Below are 25,494 nucleotides of genomic sequence, written 5' to 3'. Positions count from 1 at the left end.
TCAACGGATTTAAAATTAAATATTGTGTAATAATTTTTGTATCACTATTTGGCTAACATGTATTTTAGTATATTCAAAATTATATATTGTAAAATAATTTTGATTTGTTTCAATATTATTTGGCTAAAATGTGTTTTGGTTGTGTGTGTAGAGTGGATCATAACGAAGTTACCTTCAAGGTGGAGAAGAACAGCAAGTCGCTAAACGCCTCGGAAGTCGCGGCTAGGATAGGTAAGATATTTATCATAAGATCGTGACATTTTCATTTCAAAAAGATCATTGCGGTTGCATTTTCATTTCATTAAGATCATTAATATTGTATTTTCGATGCAGATTTCAGATCATTTTATTAACGATACATACATTGCTCTTATTTGTTCATTATTCTGGCGAAATCGTCCTTCTTATAAGCATGATTAAAGTGAATTTATACCTATTAACTTGTCTACAATCATATCCGAAAGCAGTTATGACTATTAACCATGTAGGAATGTATTGGAAAATTTATGAGTTATAAATAGAATATCATCTATAATATATTTAAATAAGAAAATTAATTATACGTATCAGACAAATAATGCATTCTTCAAAACAGCTAAAGAATTAAATGAATTATCTTAAAACGTAGCAGTGTCTAATAATTATAAAAAAAGTTAGTTGTGTGAAATTCAAACTTCATCTTTAACTATTCGGATGAGTGCGTTTATCCTATCGATCAGCTTATGATTCAAGCAACTATTCAGTGATACCTTAAATTCTATCAAATAAGAGGCGGCTAGCTTTGTGATTAATTATTTTGTAGGTAAGTAAAATTAGGTACCTACTAACTAAATTTTATCTGCCGTCAAGACGTGTTTACCAAATTGTATAATGTATTTTAAACAACAATGAATCTAATATTATTAAATCTTGTGTAAATTTGGAATTGAAGGAAAAAGAGATAGTTTATTAATTATTCGCAAGTACATAAATGTCAATAATTAAGTTACAATTATAATTTAAAATACCGATTTTGACTTTCTGCACAGGCAATGCAATCGATTTGTATGGTATCCGACATACCATAACTATCTGATGAAAGTGATTTTACCTGCATTTTTGTATTTTATTTTCAGATAGCATAAAAGATGAGCTGAAGAAGGAGCTAGGAGTAGAGGTAACATCTGCTGGAGTGGGAGATAAGGTGAAATATTTTAAATCTTAAGGCGATGACTTAACTACCAGAGACACCTAGCGGAAAAATACGAAGCTTGCAATTTGAGACATTTTTTGATAATTTACAATTTAAGCTGAATTTTATTTTAGTTTTTTTACTTTTATTTTAGCTGAAAACATAAAAAACAAAATTTTATTTAGGTAAGGTCCCAATATTGAAGCTCGATTTGATACTCGTATAAATAAAGAGTTTCAAGTTATACCTACACAATTAAATTTTTATAAAAATCGATGTTTTTTATAATAAGTATAAAAAATATTAAAACTACGATTAGTCAAAAATCTCTACGTCAAAACATAGAAAACTAAATAAACTTAATTTTAATAATAAATATGACCATAAAATATAATTATGTAATAAGAAGATTGTGTCCTTTGACAAATTCACATTTTTTTTACAATTATTGTAAGTTTATCTTTGACTTAAAATAAAAAATATTTTTCTTGTTAATGTTTTCAGATACATATTTATTAATTAATACAGTTTAAATTGTAAATTATCAAAAAAAAATGTCTCAAATTGCAAGCTTCGTATTTTTCTGCTAGGTGCCTCTGGTAGGTAAAGACATCGCCTTAAAAGATAAATGATCTATAATAGTAAAATTCGCTTTCACTTTTACAAACCGGGGTGGGGTGATGACTTATTGTCGTGCGTTACTTATTTAGGCAAAATACCCCGCCGTGCTAAGACTGGAGGGCAGTCGCAACCCGTGGGAGGCGTGGATGGCTCGAGGTGCCCAGAACGGTGGCACCGCACTCGTCGCCGCCCTCGCAGCCGCCCTAGCAGTCTCGCTGATCGCCGCCCTGGGAGTGCTGGCCGCTAGACACCGTAGACGTCGCCTCGCGAAGCTGCGAGATCTGTCCGGTGGAGACTCAGAAGCTAGCCGTGATTATCAGGTATTTTTTTTTTTGATTTCTGCGAAGATTTTTATTGAAACAATCCCATCTTTAGGTAGAACGATACAATACACCTGAATTAAGTTAACCTAAATTGATTAATATTTTCTTGTCTTTTTTGACATAAATAAGAAAATAATATATTTCATAAGAATGATACTCAGGCAAAAGTAAGTAATGACTATTTATATTATTCACAAAAATTTAACTTGAAACATAAATTTCACATTTTATAAAAAAAAATGACATAGACTAATATTTACAACCCTAATAAAACATACTATAAATAATTAGTTGACCAACCAATCTTTCTTATTTAGATTGTGAAAGTGACAAAGACTACGATAGTCAGGCTATATTAAAGAAATGCTAGATGACGGAAACGATATAAAGGTAGACTACGAAGGAAGTGAATTGATTGTGTGTAGAATGATTGAACTGGATGAAAAGGCCTGGTAACTGGAGAAGATTAGCTAAGTGTAGGAGTCACCAGTGAATGACACTTGTGGGGGAAGCCAAATCACACATTGACATATCACCGAGAAAGAAGGAGTACCTTATTTGCACTGGGTTAATCACTGACATAATTACTTTTCTATTGACAATTTATATTTAAAATAATAATATTTGCAACCATCTTTCTTTGTATTTTATAAATAAGTAGGTACCTACATTCAGAATTTCACAGAATATTATATTATTCTTGACGTTGGTCTCATTTTTATAATATTATATCAAATTTAGATTTTTATTACAGAGGGCTAAAATACAAATTAAATCGATACATACCATCTTTCTAGGACCTCTGTCGCGCTCGAATGTCGGGGAAATGGCAAACAGGAACAACGCAAGAAAAGGGCAGCACAGAAAAACACGAAACAACCGGCCAACGAATTACTTCTCTGTCCCGCGAATCTGACGGAAACTCTCCCTCGACCAGATCCAGCACGTCGTCGTGGTAAGAGCCAGCTTTTTCAGAAATGCACCAGCCAACTTTTCAAGACTAAACAATTTCGTGACATAAAATTCCACATGGTTCGAACAAAATGCTTAGTGGTTTGAATTGGATATATTTTCGTTTTAAGGCCATCCGCTCACGCACAAAACTAAAACCGGACGAATTGGTTGGTGATGGAACTCATAAACTGGCCAGTGACTGATGCTGCGCACACGCGATACTGAAACTTAATAATCTCATAACCTCAAACTGTCAAACCCATTGTCTTTCCCACTTCATTCTAAGCTTTTTTCTGTAAAAAAATACGGGAATATTCTGGCAGTCTGTAATTATACAGGCAGGAGTATTTCTCAACATCTGCCACATATTTTAAATTGAAAATCGGTTCGCCCATCTTTAACTTTTGTCGTCAAGGCTTATTATTCCTTGTTCAGTTCAGTTCAGTGCTATCAATTTTGGTAAGAAAATATGATTTTTCATCGAATCTACTGATATTGGTACCACTGTTTTATGAGTGACTGGAAACTGAGAGACTGGGAGATTAGCATGTCGCGTCTATTCGGTTTCAGTCGCGAACGTTTTGAAACTTATAGATTTCAGTCCTGCCGTCAGCGAGCCGCCATTGAAATACATTAGCTAGATACTAGAGTTTCAGTCTCGTCTTTTTTGAGTATTCGCGTGAGCGGATGGCCTAAGTATGTCAACAAGTAATTAACCAAATAATTCTAAAACTTTTATGAAGTGTATATATATATAATATGTGTAATATATAAGTGCGAGGTCAAAATAAATAATAAATATTTTTTTCTTTAGGAGTGAAGAACCTGCACTAACGAATATGGATATCTCTACTGGGCACATGGTTTTGGTAAGTACCCAACCCTTAAAAAACGCCGAAAACTATGACAAGTCCTGTGCCAAATAAGGGGAATGGGACGATTTGGCACCGCGAACTGGCCTCCGCCGATTGGCCTCCGGTAATTGGCCACCGGTACAATCGGACGCCGGCCCAATTGGACGCCGACCCAATTTGACGCCGACCCAATTGGCCTCCGGGAGGATTGGACGCCGCACAGTTGAATTAAATGCGCAAAGGAATAGACGTACGTTACGATTTGTTGGAGTAAATAAGCAAGTCAGTTTAATATGCTTCTATCTTCTCAGTAGTCGTACCTTATACATTTCGCGCTTGACACATTTTTAATATAGATTGAGAATAATTATTACGCCTTATGATGTTTATTAAAAGAAAATAATTCTTCCCTCGTTAAAACTTAAAGATGTGCATAATCAATTAATTTATTGTCTATACATGAGTACTTATTTATATTTACAACAAATATTAAAAATAATGTTAGATGTTAGAATGAAAATTACATTATATTTCAGCGTTTTATCGACTTAATATTACAATAAAGCTTTAACATGTACCTATATTATTATGCATAAATGCGTATTTTAAGATAGTATGAAATTACAAACAAAATATTAAGTAAGTTATCTGCTAAGTATAAATGTTTCAGTAGTTTGATTGATAAACTACTTAAGTACAGGGTGCCTAACGAAATCCCGAAGGCCGAAATCACGAATGCTGAAATCCCGAATGGCCGAAATCCCGAAAAATAAAAAAATACAAACATCAATAATTGCGCAATTTTTGCAAGAGAGACAAAAACCCATTTTTTGTGGAAATATAAAAAAATGTAAAATACAAACATCAATAATTGCGCAATCGTGAGCGCAATTTTTGTAAGAGAGACAAATCCCATTTTTGCGGAAAATGGGTTTTTCCGATTGCGCAATTTTTTTCAGGAGAGACCATTTTGTAGAACGAATGGATTTTGTGTCTCTTGCAAAATTGCGCAATTCACGATTGTGCAATTATTGATGTTTGTATTTTACATTTTTTTTATATTTCCACAAAAAATGGGTTTTTGTGTCTCTTGTAAAAATTGCGCAATTATTGATGTTTGTATTTTTTTTTTTCGGGATTTCGGCCTTCGGGATTTCGTTCGGCACCCAGTACCTAAGTAATTTATCAATCAAACTACTGAAACATTTATACTTAGCAGATAACTTACTTAATATTTTGTTTGTAATTTCATACTATCTTAAAATACGCATGTATCCATAATAATATAGGTACATGTTAAAGCTTTATTGTAATATTAAGTCGATAAAACGCTGAAATATAATGTAATTTTCATTCTAACATCTAACATTATTTTTAATATTTGTTGTAAATATAAATAAGTACCCATGTATAGACAATAAGTTAATTGATATGCACATCTTTAAGTTTTAACGAGGGAAGAATTATTTTCTTTTAATAAACATCATAAGGCATAATAATTATTCTCAATCTATATTAAAAATGTGTCAAGCGCGAAATGTATAAGGTACGACTACTGAGAAGATAGAAGCATATTAAACTGACTTGCTTATTTACTCCAACAAATCGTAACGCACGTCTATTCCTTTGCGCATTTAATTCAACTGTGCGGCGTCCAATCCTCCCGGAGGCCAATTAGGTCGGCGTCAAATTGGGTCGGCGTCCAATTGGGCTGGCGTCCGATTGTACCGGCGGCCAATTACCGGAGGCCAATCGGCGGAGGCCAGTTCGCGGTGCCAAATCGTCCTAGACCCCAAATAAGAGCGTTGTTTTATAAAATTTCTAGACTTACATGGAAGACCACCTCAAGAACAAAGACCGTCTGGACGAGGAGTGGCGAGCGTTGTGCGCGTATGAAGCGGAACCCAGCGCGACCACTGCGGCTGAACTCCCCGATAACACTGCTAAGAACCGCGCAACCAATGTCATGCCCTACGATCACGCCAGGCTTGTGCTCAATGACGTCACCAATATGGGATCTTCCGACTATATCAACGCTTCTACCATAGTGAGTAATAGCCATTTTCGTATATTTATCTAAAAACTAACAATAAAAAATATTCTAATACGAGTATGTACCTTATCTGTTATGTATGCGTGAAGATTTAAATAGGGGCAGCATTTTTGACAATACATTAAATCCTTCACTATATATCAGGTAAGGGCATATATGAGGTCAACGAGAGCCACATTCTGGATTTTCATATAATATATAAAGAGCCACACCTTAGTCACATTCTCAGGTAGTATTAAATACACAAATTCGAATTTGATTACATTTCTACACAAATCTTTATCGCTATATAAAGTATAAAAAACACACAAAATTAATTATTAAAATATACAAATTTCAAATTCTCGTTTGTTAGCTGTGAACGAGGTTTTGATTTTACAAACTTCATAGAGGAGTATAACGATTCACACCTATAATATTATATTGTACCGAAAATAGAAAATAATCGGCAACCTGCTTTTTTTAAATTAGGATATTTGAATTCCGGCACAAGTTTCCAAAATTCAATTACAGTATTTGACTTATGCTGCATTCATATACGCACATCTTGTCACTTACAACATTTATAAAGGAGAACTCGTGAAAATACAAGTATAAATAATGGGGAAAGAAAATATCTATATTTTTATCAAAAGATGTTGGGAGCCACACTCAACAAAGAGCCGCATTTTCCTACGTCTGCTATATACCAACGGATTATGATAATATTTCATATTATCGTCGTTTCCATTGCAAAATTGTATATCTGCAAAATCTCAAGTTTTGAGGGGAACATAAAAACAGTTAAAAAATGTATGGCATTTGAATCAATTCAAAAAAGGTTTTCATAATTTCAACGAAAATGCAATTTTTGTAAATTGTGTTATTTTGCATGTGTGTAAAGGCGATTTTTGCGGTTTTAATTATACAAAAATGTAAAAAACTCATATTTTGCAGATATACAATTTTGCAACAGAAACGACGATATGTAGAAAAACTCTTCGTTGGCACTTGAAATGGATGGACAGATGGTATGGTAATTTAAAGAATTTTTGAGACTAAGTCAGCTATTTATAATATAAGAATATTATCACTGTGTCTCAATAGCGTACGCGATTGTCAGACGCAGCCATTGACAGTCTGTGATTTTTGAAATTATATTTATGTTTGTATTAATGTATTTTTTTATGTATTAATGTTTTGAATTATTTTTGTTTTCCTACTTCTATTTGTTTGTCTTCTTACTTAAATAAAAAAATCATATTTTTTTTGAATTTATCTGTTTTTACACTGATTTTAGGATTTTTACAGGCTTTTTTAATTTTTTTTCGATATCTCGAGAATTCTTTTCTGGAAATCCCGAATCTCGAGATTGAGATTTTCTCGGGAAATACCCAACTCTACTAACGTGCACCCTTCGCCACTGATACTCAATATGTGAATTCACTGAGTATCAAACCTACAACCCACGGATTTAGAAGACCAAATATTATAACACACAAAACAAAAAGGACACAAGTACGTGCCTAGATTCGGTGTCAACGAAATCTTTGATATGTGACTCTCTTGCCGTGTTATTTTTTTCGGAAGACTGATCACGACCCCCGCAACCCGGCCTACATCGCAGCGCAAGGACCTCTTCCTCACACCGCACCAGACTTCTGGCAGATGGTGTGGGAGCAGGGATCCGTCGTGATGGTGATGCTCACCAGGCTGACGGAGGGCGGAGTCGCCATGTGTCACCGGTATTGGCCTGAGGAAGGGTCAGAGTTATATCACATCTATGAGGTGAGACATGAAATTGTTCTTTAATTTTCTCAGAAAAGTAAAACAAGTAAATCATTATAATCTTGATAGCGCCTGTACACGTGAATGGATTGACTGTCGGCAATATTGCTTATTTTAAACTATCGTGACAATAACTGTTTACACGTAAAAGTGCTGACTGTCTCTCCAGTCGCATTCTTCAAGAGTAAGCGAGACGCGATGTTGTCATTTTATAGTACTATTTGACAGGACGTATTGAAAATCGGTTAACCTCAAAATAAGTAGTTCGTTTTTTACCGGCAGGTTCGCCATTATCGTTCTACTGCGCAGGCGCAGATCTAATTCAGAAGCTTCCAAACTTGTCTGATTCATGCACGCAATTCTACCAATTGCAGGATAATACATGTTTACCCATACATTTTCTTACTGTGAACAGTAAATCCATGCACGTGTAAAAGGGGTATTACTTTACGGTGAGCGAAAAAATTTAACCGATATTGCATGTCATTTTTATTGTAATATAACCAGGTTCATTTGGTGAGTGAGCATATCTGGTGCGACGACTATCTGGTGCGCAGCTTCTATCTGAAGAACCTGAAGAGTGGGGAGACGAGAACAGTCACCCAATTCCACTTCCTGTCGTGGCCAGACCGTGGAGTACCATCATCCACAAAGGCACTTCTCGAATTCAGACGGTAATTTCTTATATTATTTGCCTTTTCGAATCGATTATAAAATACAATTCACGACATAATAGGTAAATATTTATTGATATGCCAAAACCCTTAAATTGAGATGCGCTGGATACATACTCTGTAGACAAGGTGGAACTCTGGGAACACATAATTAAGAGGAACTGAAATACCTAACGGGTGTGGAGTAACAGGCAACCGATCTCGAGTCGAAAGAATATGGGATAAATTTAAACATATGTCAAGAATACGTCATTCTAAGCTTGTTTTTCATTCTGACAACTGCTCTCGGTTTATGCACTAACGCTCATTAAATATTGGTGTATTTGAAGGTTGCAACACACTATTGCACGTCTATAATGTGTTTCATTTTCGTAGGACACTCACACATTCAAAACCCTGATTCAAAATGTAGTTGTATTGGGGTATAGCCTATCTGAATTATATTTATTAATCTGTTCTGTGATGGAACTGCTGAACGAATGCGATAAACCAGTGGTACCCAGGGATACACGGCGACAGAAATGCCGCCCCAATGCACGCCGGATTGACGAGATATTAACATCACATGGTAGAAACAAAATAAGGAACTGAGAAGAGCAGAGAGAACTTGAGGAGGTATTCGTCCATCAGTGGTTTGAAACAGGCTGATGATGGAGATGAATAAAATATTTGATCAGTTTATAAACAGCAGATTAGGGAATAGGAACAGTGTTGGTGGTGTTATCGATTTTGAAAGATTTAATATAATTATATCCGATCAACCATAAACTATTCGATTTCAAATTCTGTAAGTACAGCTGACTACCGATTTCGCAATATTGTCTTTGTCAACATTGGTCAATCATTTGTGAACTTGACTGTAACGTGTTTAAGAAAGACTTGGTCAGAATTCTATGTGAATGTTAAGAACAAGCGCGAGCTACAGTCATTTATCCTTGTGTTGGCTAAACAATGCAATATACTCGTAATATAGCATGTTTAATCAATTTTAAATCAGTACTACGGACCACTTGAAGTATATTATGATAAAATATCTCGAGTATTTGGATTGCACAATCTAGCTGCACTGATTTAAGTGATTAGATATCATTCACTATAATAATATTGTTTTTCGCTGCAATTCCTTGAGTATATCAATGTCTAGACAAGGGGTCGATAGACCTTGTATCATCATTTGAAAAGCTTCAGATTATAATATTATTCAGTGATGTTCCGTAGGGCTAGGCAGTTCAAGAGTTGCTAATGGGTGGTATATACTAAGGGATAAATATGCATGTGTCCGTTTAGGTAGTAATACCTTTTAGAACTCACGTGTGTGTTGTGCAGTCCTTCATTCGGGCATTTTGATGTTTGGGGAGTGAGAGACAATAATATAACGGGCACAAATTGATAACACAGATGTTTAATTTATAATTCCGCGCAGAATTATGTTTTATTACATTAAAGCATGCATTTTATTACATTAGAACAAACATTGATTTTAAACGGTTCGCCGGGAACTTTCACTTTTGCACGGCACTGCCAATTCATTTTTGTCACATTTCACAGTATTCACTTTTATTTATTTCACTCTTGCGTAGTAGAGGTTATACGATTATTTATTAACAAGGGAATACTACAAGATATATACTGATTTGAAAATTCGAGACGGGTGGAGTTTACTTGTTTCTAGGCGGCCCCCTCCGCGAAGACAAAGGGGGCGCGGAAGACGTATCTCCTGGCTTCGCGGGCGAAATCGTACTACTAAATTATTTTCAACATGTCTACCCCCTCGTAAAATTTGGGGAGAGGGGTAGACATTTCAACTTTTTAGAAATCTAACGGTAATATTTTGCTTATTTTGCTTGGGCCGAAGGGCAATAAATACCCTCGGGTTCGGGTAATTTCATTCGTGACCGTCGGTCTTCGAAATTCGCCCCTCGCAAGATGGTTTGCGAGATGTTATTTTTGTTATAATATTGTTTAGTATTTACAGAGGTTGCGAACATTTGCAGGGCTGGTCATTTTACGGGACGGTAGGCGTTGTTTTATGTAAGGTTCCTGATATGGGATTGGCGACGTCTCTTCGCGAGGGGTTGTATTTGGTATCAGTAGGAATTATTAAAATATAGCAGATAATTAACTGGAGCTTGAGACTAAAAACAGTACATACGGGTCGACATTCTGTAACTGCTATTCTTATTTGTAAGGATCTGTAAAATTACGTAATTCAGTTATTATTACTATTATTGGTGGTTTCATTTTATTTTCAATTGTACTAGGTACATAAATATCGCAGTTAAATTTCAGTATTCAGAATAGTATCTAAAGGAAACTGTTCAAATGCTATCGACATACTCACATAACGAAATTGTAAAACTGGAAGATTTTCTGCGTCTCGCGACACATTTATTGATGCGAAAAACTATGGTTAGAGACCGACAAGTTTAACGTGAGGCTCCACAGCAACGCGGCAGCTACTCCGCGGAGCCTCACGTTAAACTTGTCGGTCTCTAGTTTTTGTTTGTGAGAATTTTTTGATATGTTACTAAAGGCGGAATATCACGACTGGTGTATGATAAATAGTCCGTCACTTGCGAATATTTTACATATCATAGTAACGGGCGTACTCTTTTCTACTACTCTCGCGTAGGCATTTGCCTTTTCTCGCTGGCTGTCAGTTAATGTTGACAAGATTCAGTGGACGGCGAATAATTTCATGACTTAGAACAAACATGAGCCAAACATACCAGCCGTGGGAATAGTGAACTTGTACAAAAGCACAATTATTTGTACATTTGTCAAATACACCAGTCGTAAGATCCAAGTTAACTAAGCTAGCGAGGACATTTAACAATCCATCGCATCTATTCTATACACAAGACTGCTATCGACAGCTATCGAGGGTAGTTTTGTATCAAAGTATTAGCACATATTGTAACAATTACGACTAACATATTATTGTACTTAATTGTTTTAACAGTACCTCTTTCGTAGCAGTTGTGTCTTGTGCAGTTTTGAATGTTTAGACGACTAACTTATTGTAATAATTATAATACTTCGATACAAACAAATGAAAAACTACCCTTGATAGCTGCCGATAGCAGTCTTGTGTATAAAATAGATGCGCATCAATACAATTATTTCAGGAGAAAAAAAATGTTGTCATTGCTGGGTGGACAATAATAATTAAATTGTTAGTGTTATTAATATTTTTATAGTCTTTATTAAAATAATATTCCTAACAAATGTGGTGTTTTAATTTTATTTCAGAAAGGTGAACAAGTCATATCGAGGACGTTCCTGTCCCATCGTAGTTCATTGCAGGTAAATATACATTTTGCATTACTTAATTGTGTTATGGCCCATGGATGAGAGAGATTTAATTGGTCCTAGCGAATGCTACTAATGTTTTTAACAATGTTTTATGCTAATACATTTATCTCTTAGATTTAAACAACCAGTACCTATTCGCCGAAATATGACATGTAGGTATAGTTTTAATAATCATATTACTGGAAATATTTATGAACAAGCCAGAATTTACCGTATTATGATAAAAACTTATAGCTCATTATATGAAAATAAATTATTTTTATTATTGTCGTGGGGAAAAATCTTTTTCCAGATTGCCAAAAATTAAAAACGTCAACAGCATTGGTCACTTTCGAATTGATTTACTTGACTAGGTGATTTATCGAATATTTAGGATGTTTGAATATTATTTAATTACGCACGATGTATTGATGTTTAACTCCACATAATATAATATGAATTAACGCAGGGCATATGCAAATCAAAGTGCGGCTCTATTTATGAAAAAAAAACGTCAGCTGAACGTCGATATTTTAAAAATTAAATTGGTACCGTTTCTCAAAATAATTGTGTCACAAAACTTTTTATTCTCCATGCCTAGGCCCGATCACATGACGAAAGCAAGAGTGAAGAATACGAAAGAATTACTTCATAATATAAATGTAAATATTATTATCTCCTACGGAGCGCATGGCACACATATCACAACGGAATTTGTATTTTCAAATCAAATCCGCAACCCTGGGGATTATGAATCGAAAATCCATACGTAATTTTTCCTACAAATGTGTTTTTTTATATATGCATATAAAATTGCTGTTTTTTGATTCGGAATAAAATTGGCGTCGATCCCTGCCAATTGCTTTTTATGTAAAAAGCATTTCAAACATTTTCAATTAAAGGCGTCATAAATATTATTTAAAACATATAGTAGGTATGTTTGTTTTTCTTACCAATCAAAATCTCCTGTGATAGCTTCATCTTTCCTGAGCTGTCAGTTTGATATGTTCAGTTAAAAATCACGTTAGCTTTGCTTTCATATTTTATTTCTTTGTTGATCAGAGATTGGCTAATCAGAATTGAATTCAACGATTCGGAAATGAATGCTTATCCATTATTGACCGAGTAATCTTTGCAATGAGGGAAGGGCAGTAAAAATGTTTTGATCGACTGAAGAATAAAGCTACTAGCTCTCTCTAAAAACAGAAAACTCTTCTGCTTCTTTCGAGCAGTCTACGGCGCCCCTGTGATTTGGTCGTGGTATCCCAGGCGAACGCGTCACAATCTGATAAAAATTGTATGATTAAATTTAAAATTCAAACGTGATGTTTGATAATATCTGTGACTAATTGGCATGTATAGTCACGTTTGTAAGATAATTGAATCTGTGTGGTTTTCTTAATATCTATTATTTATAGTAATATTACGTTCATTGTTGTGATATGAATCGTAAGATGATAAGCCTTTATTTTTCCCACAATTTAATCATTACCTATATCATAGGTAGGTCATGAATTATGATTTTATGATCATGCAATGAATTATTGTGAATGATAGCAATTCTGTGGTTCTACGTAATACGAGTAAATGTCTCTTTCTTGTTCATCTATTCCAAAACTGTTCTAATTTGTTGCACAGAGTTTCGTATTTTATGATTACAACAAATTATTTGGGTGCTGTGTTAACTTATTATTTCTTGAAGTAGAAATGTATTTAATGAATAACGGAGAGTTGTTTGGTATAAAAGTAAACAGTATCCCGCCGATACTTTATTTTTCACTATATGGCTATTATGTGTGTGGATAATCTAGATGTAACTAAATGAATTATAAGTGGGACTTGAAAAAGGCCACACTATGAAAATGTGCTGAGATTTAGAACAAAGAGCACACTGTAGAGTCTTGCAACTTATATGCCTTTTTGCGGGTCTCGTGGTTAAGGGACGAGACCCATGTGTTTGGGGATGACCAGGAGGTGTAGATGGAGAGTCATCAGGAAGAGAGATGACAAGTCAATATTTGGTGGTGGTTGCTCCGATGGATGCAGGAGCGAGTTTTATTTGCAGCGTAAACAGTCGGTACAAGAGTATGTTACAACAGCGTTATGTTACAATACTTATGTTATGATATTGTCCCGAGGTCAGAACTCGTGGGACAGTGCGACTTACACGAAGCTTACTGATCAGACGGAGATTATAATTGATACTAATAGGTACTTAGACTGAGCAACAAATCAACTATGACCTGCTAATTATATGCATGAATATTCGGTAAATTGCGAGTCATTGCTGATGATGTTTGCTATTGAGGCTGCTGGCCTCCCAGGGCTCGAAATGGACCGGAGCGCACCGGAGCGCCGTTCCGGTTCGTGGAATCTGTAAAGTTATCGCTCCGTCTCGTGGTTATAATAAATGTTGACCGTCTGAGCTAGATATGCCATATAACAAAAAATCTAGCACACTTATGTTTAATAAATACCCATAAAATTTGATAACCATGTTAATATTCTCAGAAAATTTTCGAGCGCTCCGGTTCGTAAACTTTTCCATTTCGAGCGCTGTGGCCTCCGCATCATTGCACTTCGATGTCACGCGTGTAGAATATGCTGACTGTAGATGCGACTATTGTGCGATAGTTTAAATGATTTTCAAATTCTTAGATTGTTGAAATCATGCTGAGAAGGCCCGACGTCATTGACCACTACACCTTCATCAAATGAGTTTGAGCCATACACGTAGCCAATCCGGAGGCTGTTGCGTGGATTGATGCGTTGCTGGTTTCACTGTGACTATTTTGTGGCTAATTCTGTGATTTTTTATATCCATTTTGTCTTGCAATCGTCATATGTTTACAATTTAGTTATTGTTATGTATGACGTGACTGTATCGACTTCTAATAATCTTTGACAAAATGTGAATATTGGCAATGCATAAAATAATTACTTCACTTGAAAACCATCATAAGTATACTAACGGAATATACTAAAAATTGATCATTTTGATTGTATTTCCAGTGACGGTGCAGGGCGAACTGGAACGTATTGCCTGATTGATATGGTCCTGAATCGCATGGCAAAGGGGGCGAAAGAAATTGACATCGCAGCCACCCTGGAGCACATCCGCGATCAGAGGCCCCACATGGTCACCACCAAGCAGCAGTTTGAGTTTGTGCTAATGGCCGTTGCTGAAGAGGTTAGAAATGCCCCTATAATTCGTTAAATTTAACTAAGAGTACTTATATTTAAATATTCAGTGGTGAGGTTTGAATTATTATGAAAGGTGCAAGTGTGCCGTATCAGCTGGGTTTACCTGAAACCACACGGGAGTGTGGATTGATGGGTTTAAGACACTGACCTTGACGTAAAGTCATTTCAATTCATTGACAAGTAGGGTCCCAGGATATGCATTTGAACTTATGTTATACACATTACCAGTCGTATTAGCAGTGCGATCTGCACTTTAACGGCATCTTGTAAATAGACAAACACGATGCTGGCACCTACTTGAACGGTTACTGAGAGCGCGTGTGTGAAACTACTTAGTCTTTTCAGATATACCTATAGCTATTCAGGAAAGAAAAGTTTGTTAATGAAAAGAATGTAATAAGAACCCATGATTTTTTTTTAATTATTATATATTCACTCGGACTCTTGGACTCTGGTGTATCAAGAAAAACAAAATATTTTTTGTTAGTATACCTACCTATTGTAATCATCTTAATTAGTTTAAATAATAATTATGATTTAAATAAGTACCTACAATATAGTAATATTTATGATGAATTAAGTAGCGTTGTAACAACACCCCCTCAACGATACGCCACTGCGCACTTCGTTGATGAATTTTCCTAGCTCAGTCGGTGAGGGGTTATTAATAATAACGATGTTTCCTTTTGAAAAAGTCGGTAATGACTCGGTTTATTTTCAGTATGTATCGTCCAGTAGATAATATTTTTACAAGCCAATGTAGGTGAAGGCGGCAGACAAGTAAACGTGACGACCGATTACAGCGAACGCGAGAGATATTTCCCACCCGTAAGTAAACGGGATGCGAAACTCTCACCGGGGAGTACTTCGGCGTTCAAGAAGCGAAGAGATGAGCGGCGAAACTGGTGAGACTGGTCCAGAGTGTTTGAAGAGAGGCTGCTAGTAGAGAAGATGTTGTTCCTGAGAGATGATCCGGTAGACTGATAAAAGTCTCTCGGATGCGCCCTCTTTTATAGCAGCCTCCCTTATTCTAATTGGTCCAAAGAGATAAGAGGGGGTGACCAAAGATTCTAATGTGTCCGTTAATTCGTACTGCGTAATATCTCTTGTTTATTTAATAGGAATTTACTGGTTTGTCAGAAGGACCAAGTATCAAGAGATAATATATTCTGTGCACGTGGATGGATATATTGACGTTATAAAATATCGTCTATCTAATTCTATGGATTTTATATGAATTTATTTAGAGCATTTAAATAGCTATCTCCGGCATAAACTCGCGGTTTTAGTCTTATGCCAGGAGTAAACACACGATTTGATTACCGTTTAAATTACATGCACTTACAACTACTTAATAGGTACCTATTGACATAATAATAGGCCCTGTAATTATCCTCCATCAACCCTCACATAAATATTTGTGATTTTACGACGTAAACCTGTCTGTTGCCTTTACCTTTTACAATTTTACATTTATAATGATAACAATTTATTTTTAAAACTACGTCTTATATAGTAATATGAAATAATATTTTACTATTTCCAACAAATAGCAAAATACTACTTCTCGCAAAGGAAATTCGGTTTCAATGTCCAAGGGTATATCGATCGGCGATATGCCCGCACCTTGCCCGATTTATATCGCTGTCTCTTTCCCGCGCAGCTATATAAGGTCATGATTTTAATTTATTTGATCAGAAATTGGCGAAGCCCGCGCTGGTTGCAATCAAGAATTTATGCGTTCTTAATACTTTGGACGCGGAAGACGCACACGGTGCGTAATGACCAGGCGGCCGATCGATGTAATTAACGTGCATTTTAAAGGGGGCAATTAAAATCTCATTATCTATTCAGCAGCGAAAGCGTTAAATATGCGAATTTCCTCATGCTTTATATTACAGACGATAACTATACTAATTATGAACACAAAAATCGAATAATATTTCATAAAAATTAAATTTAAAGGACTCTAGTGAAGTAATAAGTTTTTCTTTTTCGTGCGCGAGGCATTTTTGCGTACACACCGACGCACACACACCAACGCGTTGGCTGGTGTTGCCATGTTATACATTAAGTATGGCCATTTGCAGCATTCTTACATACTTACACCGACGCGCACACATACCCGCGCGTTGGCTGGTGTTGCCATGTTATACATTGATTCTATAATTATTAGTTTAATTATTAACGAGTTTATAGATGGAAATATCATTCGATTAGTGTGTTCCACATAACATTTTATACATCTTATTATAACCTCTCGCTACTGCATTCGTCTCTTTATTTTGACAATCATTCTGGCCCATTTATACTAATATACAATTACATAATAAACTTATATCTAACATTTTATATTACATAATCACAGGTTTTATCTTATGGAACAAGGCAATTAACATACATCATTCTTGCATACTATATTACCTTGTTCGTAGCTATCGACGCCCCGTTCGATATGTTTATATACCGAACGGGTAATACAAAACCTGCGAACAGACAAACAATTATATATGATTAGACAAGGAAGCGTTTTAGGCGTTTTACTAAGCCGTATAGTTAGAGATCAGGTTTACATGTCGGCTTATTACTAATCAATTTATTAGGCAAAGACACCTACCTACAGGTAGGTGGTGACAGTTGTCTACAAAAACAACGCATTGCAGTCAAAACAGACTTCATAGAGATTTAATTTTGAATAAAATTGTGTCTTCGACATCTTATCGATTAAGTGTGGTCACTATATTATACATAACGGTGTTTGACAAGGCCCACTATAGTCAGGCCGGGATACGAAACTGTAAGGCCATCCTCCCACGGCGCAACTGAAATCTGATGGAACTGGTTTGTGAAGGAACTCATAAACTGACCAATGTGATGCTTCGCACACGGCGCTACTGAAACCCAGTTGAAATAATAATCACATAACCTCAAACTATCAAACTGGACTGTCAGCTGTGTTGTACAAAAATTGACAATACGCGCGCTGCAGCGTTTACAATTATGTTACTTTAATTTTCCGATTAATATTTACTTTTGACGTCTCTGGTTGTTTTGGTTTTTACGATATGACGCTAGCGGCTTTACGAAGTGCTACCAATTTTGGTAAGAAAATATGATTCTTCACCGAAATCTAATGATGTTGGTACTACTGTTTTACGGCGACTGGAAACTTCAGAGACCGCGCGACTAGCATGTCGCATCTCTTCGCGACCGTTTTGAAGCTGAGAGATTCCAGTCTCGCCGTCAGCGAGCCGCCATTGAAATACATTAGCTAGATACTGGCTGGAATTTTAGTTTCAGTTTCGACGGACATAAGTTGCGCCGTGGGAGGATGGCCTTAAACTCTATGGAAATGCTAGTATTGCTCATACTTAAAATGCAATATGGTAAACTGTTAACTATAAAAAATTATCAATTATTATGGAAATAGATGGCAATAATTTTAACGAACTATGCATTCAAAAATCTTCATTTATTGCGAACAGGTTACCGCATTACATTTGAAGATAATTTAATAACTATCGTAATTTGCAATAATTCAGTACCATGGCCTGAATATAATCGGCCTTGGTGCTTGACGATAAAAGGTTTTATGTAAATAATGTTTTTTTTTATCTTTTCGTTGTCGAGTATTTTCGGTAGTTCGGTACAGAAAATAACAACTTGATAAGGATGGTTACAATAATCATTGTAAAAAATGACAGAATAATAGCCAACATATCGCATTCATAGGAACGGTATCCCACTAGAGTAAAACTGTTTTCGTATTTACTTTTATCCCCTCAAGCGAGAGGATAATAGTGCTTTCGGATATATTTTTGATTAGTGATAAGAGTTATGTATTTTGCGATTTTGTGTTCCCCGTGAAAGTATGGTCCACTAATATGTAAGTATAAATGACTTCAATTACCTATTTTATAGGTTCACGCTATATTGAAGGCGCTTCCTGCCCAGCTCCAACAGCAGCATGAAAAGAGGGAGAAAGAACTCGCAGCGGAAAAAGAAAAACTAGAGAAACAAGAGAAGCAGGAGAAATAAGTCCTCTCCGAACGCGACGGCAAACCGGCTATCCCAGGAAATCCGTAGTTAAATTATCACACGACCCCATCATCCTGAACACCGCCATTCCTTACGAATCACAAACAATTATTAAAAGTTAGGCCATCTGTAACTTTAAACAAAGTCAATCGAGTCTTGACCATAGGCATACGATGTCCCAATATCGCTTTATTCTGAATGCGATTCTCTTACAACAAAGGTGTCGACATGTTTTAAAATTGAATTAGCTGAACAATGACACCATTCAAATTTGGAATACTGCTTGTGGTAGATCTCAAAATGAACACGGTAATTTCGACGATAATTTAATTGACACTGTTAAAACACATCAATAGCATAATCGTTACTATTTAGCAGAATTATATAATGTGTAACCACATTTTATTAATTGTGTAACCCGTGTCCAAGGCATGTATGTAATTAACGTGGTTCTCGTATTATTTGAATATTATTTTCAAATGCATTTAATAAAATAATAACTAAAAGCTTAAGAACCGTTTTGTTTGCATGTGACATTCAAAAGACCGCAATCGCAATACACCTGATTCTCTTTTTACACTACATATACGTTACCGCGTAAAAATATATAAAACTACGAGATACCAATCAACTCTAAATACTTACATATATATATTTCCATAAGTGGCATATTATAAATAATAATAATATAGTACATTTACACGGCTGTTTTTTTATTATTCTAAGTTGAATTAACCAACATTTCATTGTATTTTTTATATAACGAAATATAAAAAGAAAACCGCATTACGTGTTTCATAATTGACTCGATCTTGAAGAAATGACGACTAACTCGCTATCAGCTACGCGCTCTATGCCTGGGTTACATCTGATTACAATATAATATTATGGCGACCAATGCAAGACACAAATCTTTTTTAATAATCATTTTTGTTGCATTCTTTTTTTAAACAGTGTAAAAAAGAGAATCGGGTGTGTTTTATTTTATTATCACGATATCAGATAGTTCCCAAAGTTTTGATATACACATTTATTTCCCAAAAATAATTTTGTAACGGTTTTTATTATAATCGATTGTAAATAAGGCGGGAGAGTTATTTGAGAAATCATTTTTTTGATAATATAACTTATATAATTATTATACACATATTATGATGTGGCAGCTATAATGTCTAACGTGTTTTAAGAAACTACGAAAAAGATTAAAATTTATATATTATAATTATGTCGGTACTAAATCAAAATAGAATGATATTTTTTGGTGTCGCATGCAAAGAGTTTTCTTTTCCAGCAGTTGGCTCAAATCTGACTACATATTATTCTTATATTATATTTTTAAAAAAAATACATGTTATGCCTACATATTTTATCTATTCTTGAAATAATTTATTTAAGTTAAGATTCTTAGTAAATTATAAAAAATAAAATTTCAAGATAAATATATTTATTATACTATATAATTATTATAATACTATGCTGAGGAATATTGCATACAGCTCGTTGGAAAATATATTTTTAAATTTGTTTCAACAAAAAAAAAATATTTTTTGAGTAGCACAAAATACGTATTATTATTTTTTTCTGGAAAAAACAATAATATATAATATATCTTAAAAAGAAAGCCTTCAAGTACAATATGAAACTTATCATTATTGGTATTCTATTCAGTGATTTTAACAAGAAAAAAATGTCATCTAACATTATAAAACCAGAGTTTAAAAAAAATGAACAATGGTTTTTTTTTTAATTTTTACGTACTTATTAAAAGGTGACAGGTCAATTTTGCTGGTGGCTAAAATTTAATGAGTTTATATAGTAATATTAAGAATATTATTGAACATGTAATCAAAATATTTACAAAAGATAAAAAATGCATGAAAATATTTATACCTGACATATTATAAGATATATGAAAAAAATACTAAACTATATATTTTTAACGTAATTTTGGCGCGAATGACCATCGTTGCCCCCAGCCTCGCACCGATGGTCATCCTCGCAAGACTATCATCCATTACTACAAATATTTATATTTTTATTGTGTAGTAACACATATTATGATAATATACCTCTACATATTATAAACATTTTCATTTATTAAAATTTATTATCCTGTTAAACTACAAATTTTATTAAGTTATCGTATTCATAAAACTAATTATATTTTATCCAATTTATTTGAGATATTTATAAAAAAAAACAAATCTCGTTACCTTTATTCAAATTTATAATGTGTATAATTAACCAAAGATTATTATAACTAGTGATTATTATAACTGTAATGATGAATGAAAAAAAAAACTATCCGTATTTCCATAAAAATATAAAATGTGTATAATGACTATTTATGAGACACAGGTCTGTAAAAGTATCATTATTGTATACCTACATATTTTAAAGACTTATCAAAAGAAAAAAACATATAAGTACTTACATATATTGTATATCAAGAACATTATCATTGCCTATTTTATTTGTAAATGTCTAATAACATAACAATAGGTACTATGATAAACCCAATGTCCGAGATACAGCTGCTAAAATATTATTATATGCGAGATGTGAACTGTAATAATATTATGAAAACAACCTCAAATCATATTATATCGGACATTTCAACCTAAAATATTAATTATTGTATCTTTAGATCATAGTTGACTGTCAAAATTTATGTTGTAATATCAAGTAATTTATCTGAATAAAATGATAGATGAAATCTGAATACCAAGTTGAACTTTGCATTTGTTTACCAATATAACCATCCTTTCCTTTCTGGTTGGAACAATTATGGGGTTACATGTAAATTGTACGTAAAACATTTCACCGTGGCACAGTTTCGCCGTAAGCTCTCTTATCGGAAAGAGAAGACCGTACACTATACGGCAGTGGCGCACTCAGGATTTAATATTGGGGGGAGCCCAAGGAGGAGAATGTAAATTACTCCCATGGCTCTTTTTCTTCTTCATATAATTATTTTTACATATTTACACAATACACGGCGGTATACCTATTTGTACAGTTTCTCCTAGTTTTTATTAAATTGGAGGCATAGTGGCGGTAACCGTTGAGCGTGTCATCAGCGACTGGCGGATTGGAAGTGATTAACAGCGACCATGCTGGAAATGTGCGCCTAGTATGCTAAAACATTACTCAAATAATATCGGCTGTGCTACCCGCTTGGTCTAAACTCTAGAGCTCCAATATTTATGCCGAATTCCACTGAAATAAATGTTCTTTTGATTTACACCACCACCGACTGTAGTGGGTGTAGTCGTTCTTTTCGACGAATGTTAATCGTTGATTCTTGGTTTTTTAATATTGAGGTTCCAACATATTAATTGAAAATGGACAAAAAAAAGTATTATTGCATTTAACTTATACACAAACCTACTCAACACAACACAGCCTAATTTCTCGTTAATCGGTCTTTTGTCTATTGCACTTGGTGTACCTACACCATGACCTCCCCCCCCCCCTGGGTGCGCCACTGCTATACGGTCTCCAATTTTACAAGATTCAATATGAACATTAATTCAATTTTCATAGCTGATTTTGGCACAATTCATGAATTCAAGAATGAAAACCTAACCTAACCTAACAAATAATCCAGTATATCGGCTATTTTAAAAAAATGTTTGCATCTGGAAAGTGTAAACCGACAAGAACCGTGTTTTATTTAGACACGCATTTTACGTCAGAACCATACGACCCAAACAGGTTATTCGGTCTTTAATATACTGTCATATATTTCCGATACAACATTTCACGGTGTGATACGGCGAACTGCGTACGTACAAGTTTCCGGACACGCAATTATGGTCGCCCTCGTCCCAATATTTCTCTCCTACCTATAATCCAAATTATTGTCGTAAGTCCAGGCGCTCGACGCAATCACGGGTCATCAGTTGACCGTGATTGATAAAGTGAGTTATTCGTAGATAACGACCGCGTCAACCTGCTATAGTGTGGCCGTCGTCCAAGCAATAATTAAATTCGAGCCTCCGTACGAACTCAGTCAATCAGACCACCTATCAAGCCGTGTTACCGGCACAGGGTGTCTCATACAAACTTGTCATCGTCATTTATATTTATAAGTGTATAACCAGAACCATTTTGCCTACTATTGCCCGAGTCCAAGACCCGGGACCTGCTCCAGTTATAAAGCCGAATGATATCAAGGTTAGTGCCTGAATCGACTTCCGTTTAAACCAACCTCCTCTTGCGTCTACATCCACGATGTCTTCATTTGGTGATACTACTTACAGGATTACAGAAAATTTACCACCGCGGATAGCGCAAACCATTTCCGTACCTCAGAGGCAGACGGATGCAACTCCATTTTTGGGGAAAATGAGTTTTTTTAAGAATCGTCATGCTAAAGTCTTTATCTATTAGTGGCAGAGAGATGAAAGTCCTAGTCCAAGATATGCATAGCATAAAGATGCAAATGCCATACCTACCTTAGAAGCAGAAGGATGCAAATCCAATAATCCACTAAGATAAAATTCTCTCAAACCGTCTGCAATATGTACTAGACGAGAACCAGCCAGGAGAACGAGCTTTAGAGGAGGATACAGCACTATGGACCATATTATCCAAGTCATCAGAGAAATCAGAGCGGTAACAGGAATACAAGCTGCCGCTATCCATGGGTTTTATAGACTATGAAAAAGCGTTCGATTACATAAAGAAATTTTCAATACTCGATGCACTCAGAAATCAAGGAATCCCCGGGCGCTATATAAATATTTTCAATAATATATACAGTAGCGCAACAACATCTCCATAAACCATGGCGCATTTCCTATCAGCAAAGGAGTCCGACAAGGTGATACAATCTCACCTAAACTATTTACAGCTTCATTTTAAGACTTATTTAGACAACTTGATTGGAATGACACGGGTCCCCATAAATGGAGAATACGTGAGTCATATATGCATTGCCGATAACAATAAATAGTAGTTTGCAAGACTCAGAAGGCCTCCAAAGCAGAATGCAGTAACTCGCTGGAGTAAGCAACAAAGTAGGCTTGAAAATAAATGTATCAAAGAATAAAGTCATGTTCAACTGCTTTGCGGGCCAAAAAGAGATCCTCATCAATGGGATTCAGCTTGAACAGGTGAAAAACTACATCTATCTGACACAATAAGTGTCTATAGATGGATGTATATTTGATGAAATTGTTCGCAGAGTAAAGCTAGGCTGGAGTGCTTTTGGCCGCCTGAAAAATTTCTTCGAAAATGCCTAAAGTGCAAAGTGTTCAACCAGTGTATACTTCCCGTAACCACATGCGTGTGAAACATTGAGCCTAAGTAAAAGAGAGATCCATAAACTTAGAGTAGCACAACGTGATATGGAAAGGTGCAGTGGCGCACCCAGGATTTAATATTGGGGGGGGGCCGAAGGAGGAGAATGTAAATTAGTCCCATAGGCTCTTTTTCTTCTTCACAGCCTAATTTCGTTTTCTATTGCACTCGGTGTATCTACACCATGGTCCCCACATCCTGAAACGGGCCCTCAGGCTAGGATATTTGGCGGGCCCCCTACCTACCCCTAAGATTAAAGGCAGTGTGAAACACTACATTAACGTTTTTCAAATTGTGTTTTAGTTCAAATTAAAGGTACTTATACAGTGAATTATTGACGATTTTCAATACATCCACTTTAATAATGGAGCTGTCGAGTATCGACACATAATAATCAAAAAATATATTGCACAATTATATAAGTAATTGAAAATGTTCACGGCTATGAAGTATAATAGCGCCGCAGGCGACTTTTTTTTACTATTAAAGCTAATTTATGATGTGTGTTTATCTCACTTATCTCGTCAACCCGACATGCCGGGCCCCCAGACTAGAGCCCTGTCAGCCCTCCCAGCCATGACCTACACCACTCCGGAATTCGGGTGGACACCGAAAATTTTTTGATAGTTCCATTAGGGATTGGGTTTCTAAAAAAACTTAATTGTTTCGAAATTTTTGTGTTAAAAATTAAAATCTAAGAAATTGTTCTAAAAAGGGTGCTGGGAATTACAAATCATTTTTTTCCAGTGTTTTTATTTGTCTAAGCCCAAAGGTATATTGGCTTTCAATTTCAATGGTTAAAATCATTCTGATAATTTTCATGTGCCCCTTGCCCCCCCCCCCTGGGTGCGCCACTGTAACCACCTCACTTCAGTGTGAAAAAGCAAACATTCGTACTTAGCTTCCATAGAAATGCAAAGTTTTTTTTAAAAATGCCTGTTTTTAAAGGTCTGGAATTGATGAAATTTACCATATTGGTCTAGTACAGGTTTTAGCACTGCGGTAATGTTTTCGAAACTATAGATTCCATGTGTAAATAAAACAGTGCGTAGATATAATGTTAGGGTTTCTTGTCTTTGCGAGGGTAACAAATCCTTTAAATGAGCCTAACATTGACGGAGCACCATCCATACAAATTCCTCCATGATATTTTAGATTGTTCTAAATATGAAGAAATATAATCAAAAACATCTTGTAATGTCTTACGCTCGGTGAGTTCTTTGCAGCCATTGAT

The 25,494-nt window shown here is 35.2% G+C and overlaps 1 protein-coding gene across 8 annotated transcripts in view; it reads left to right on the top strand.

Moving 5' to 3' along the window:
• IA-2 (tyrosine phosphatase IA-2) overlaps positions 1–20,147 on the top strand; it is a 154,679-nt gene extending 134,532 nt beyond the window's left edge. For 4 of the 8 annotated variants that reach the window (XM_085957876.1, XM_085957874.1, XM_085957878.1 and 1 more), the window contains 11 exons: positions 152–231; positions 1,116–1,183; positions 1,882–2,112; positions 2,913–3,070; positions 3,884–3,938; positions 5,749–5,970; positions 7,546–7,743; positions 8,251–8,417; positions 11,670–11,723; positions 14,724–14,901; positions 18,837–20,147. In XM_085957876.1, the coding sequence (XP_085814002.1) occupies positions 152–231; positions 1,116–1,183; positions 1,882–2,112; positions 2,913–3,070; positions 3,884–3,938; positions 5,749–5,970; positions 7,546–7,743; positions 8,251–8,417; positions 11,670–11,723; positions 14,724–14,901; positions 18,837–18,953 (1,528 nt within the window). In that variant the 3' untranslated portion in view covers positions 18,954–20,147. Of the gene's footprint in view, positions 1–151; positions 232–1,115; positions 1,184–1,881; positions 2,113–2,912; positions 3,071–3,883; positions 3,939–5,748; positions 5,971–7,542; positions 7,744–8,250; positions 8,418–11,669; positions 11,724–14,723; positions 14,902–18,836 lie in introns of all 8 variants that reach the window. The other 4 variants (XM_085957875.1, XM_085957872.1, XM_085957877.1 and 1 more) reach the window with 1 other exon arrangement.
• The last annotated feature ends 5,347 nt before the right edge of the window (positions 20,148–25,494 follow it).

The sequence above is a fragment of the Rhyacophila brunnea genome, unplaced genomic scaffold (genome assembly GCF_057557595.1).
Source record: "Rhyacophila brunnea isolate RB1 unplaced genomic scaffold, BYU_Rbru_1.0 scaffold_7, whole genome shotgun sequence".
NCBI lineage: Eukaryota > Metazoa > Arthropoda > Insecta > Trichoptera > Rhyacophilidae > Rhyacophila > Rhyacophila brunnea.
Note: the sequence above shows the minus strand (reverse complement) of the source record. Positions and strands in the feature narration are given on the sequence as shown.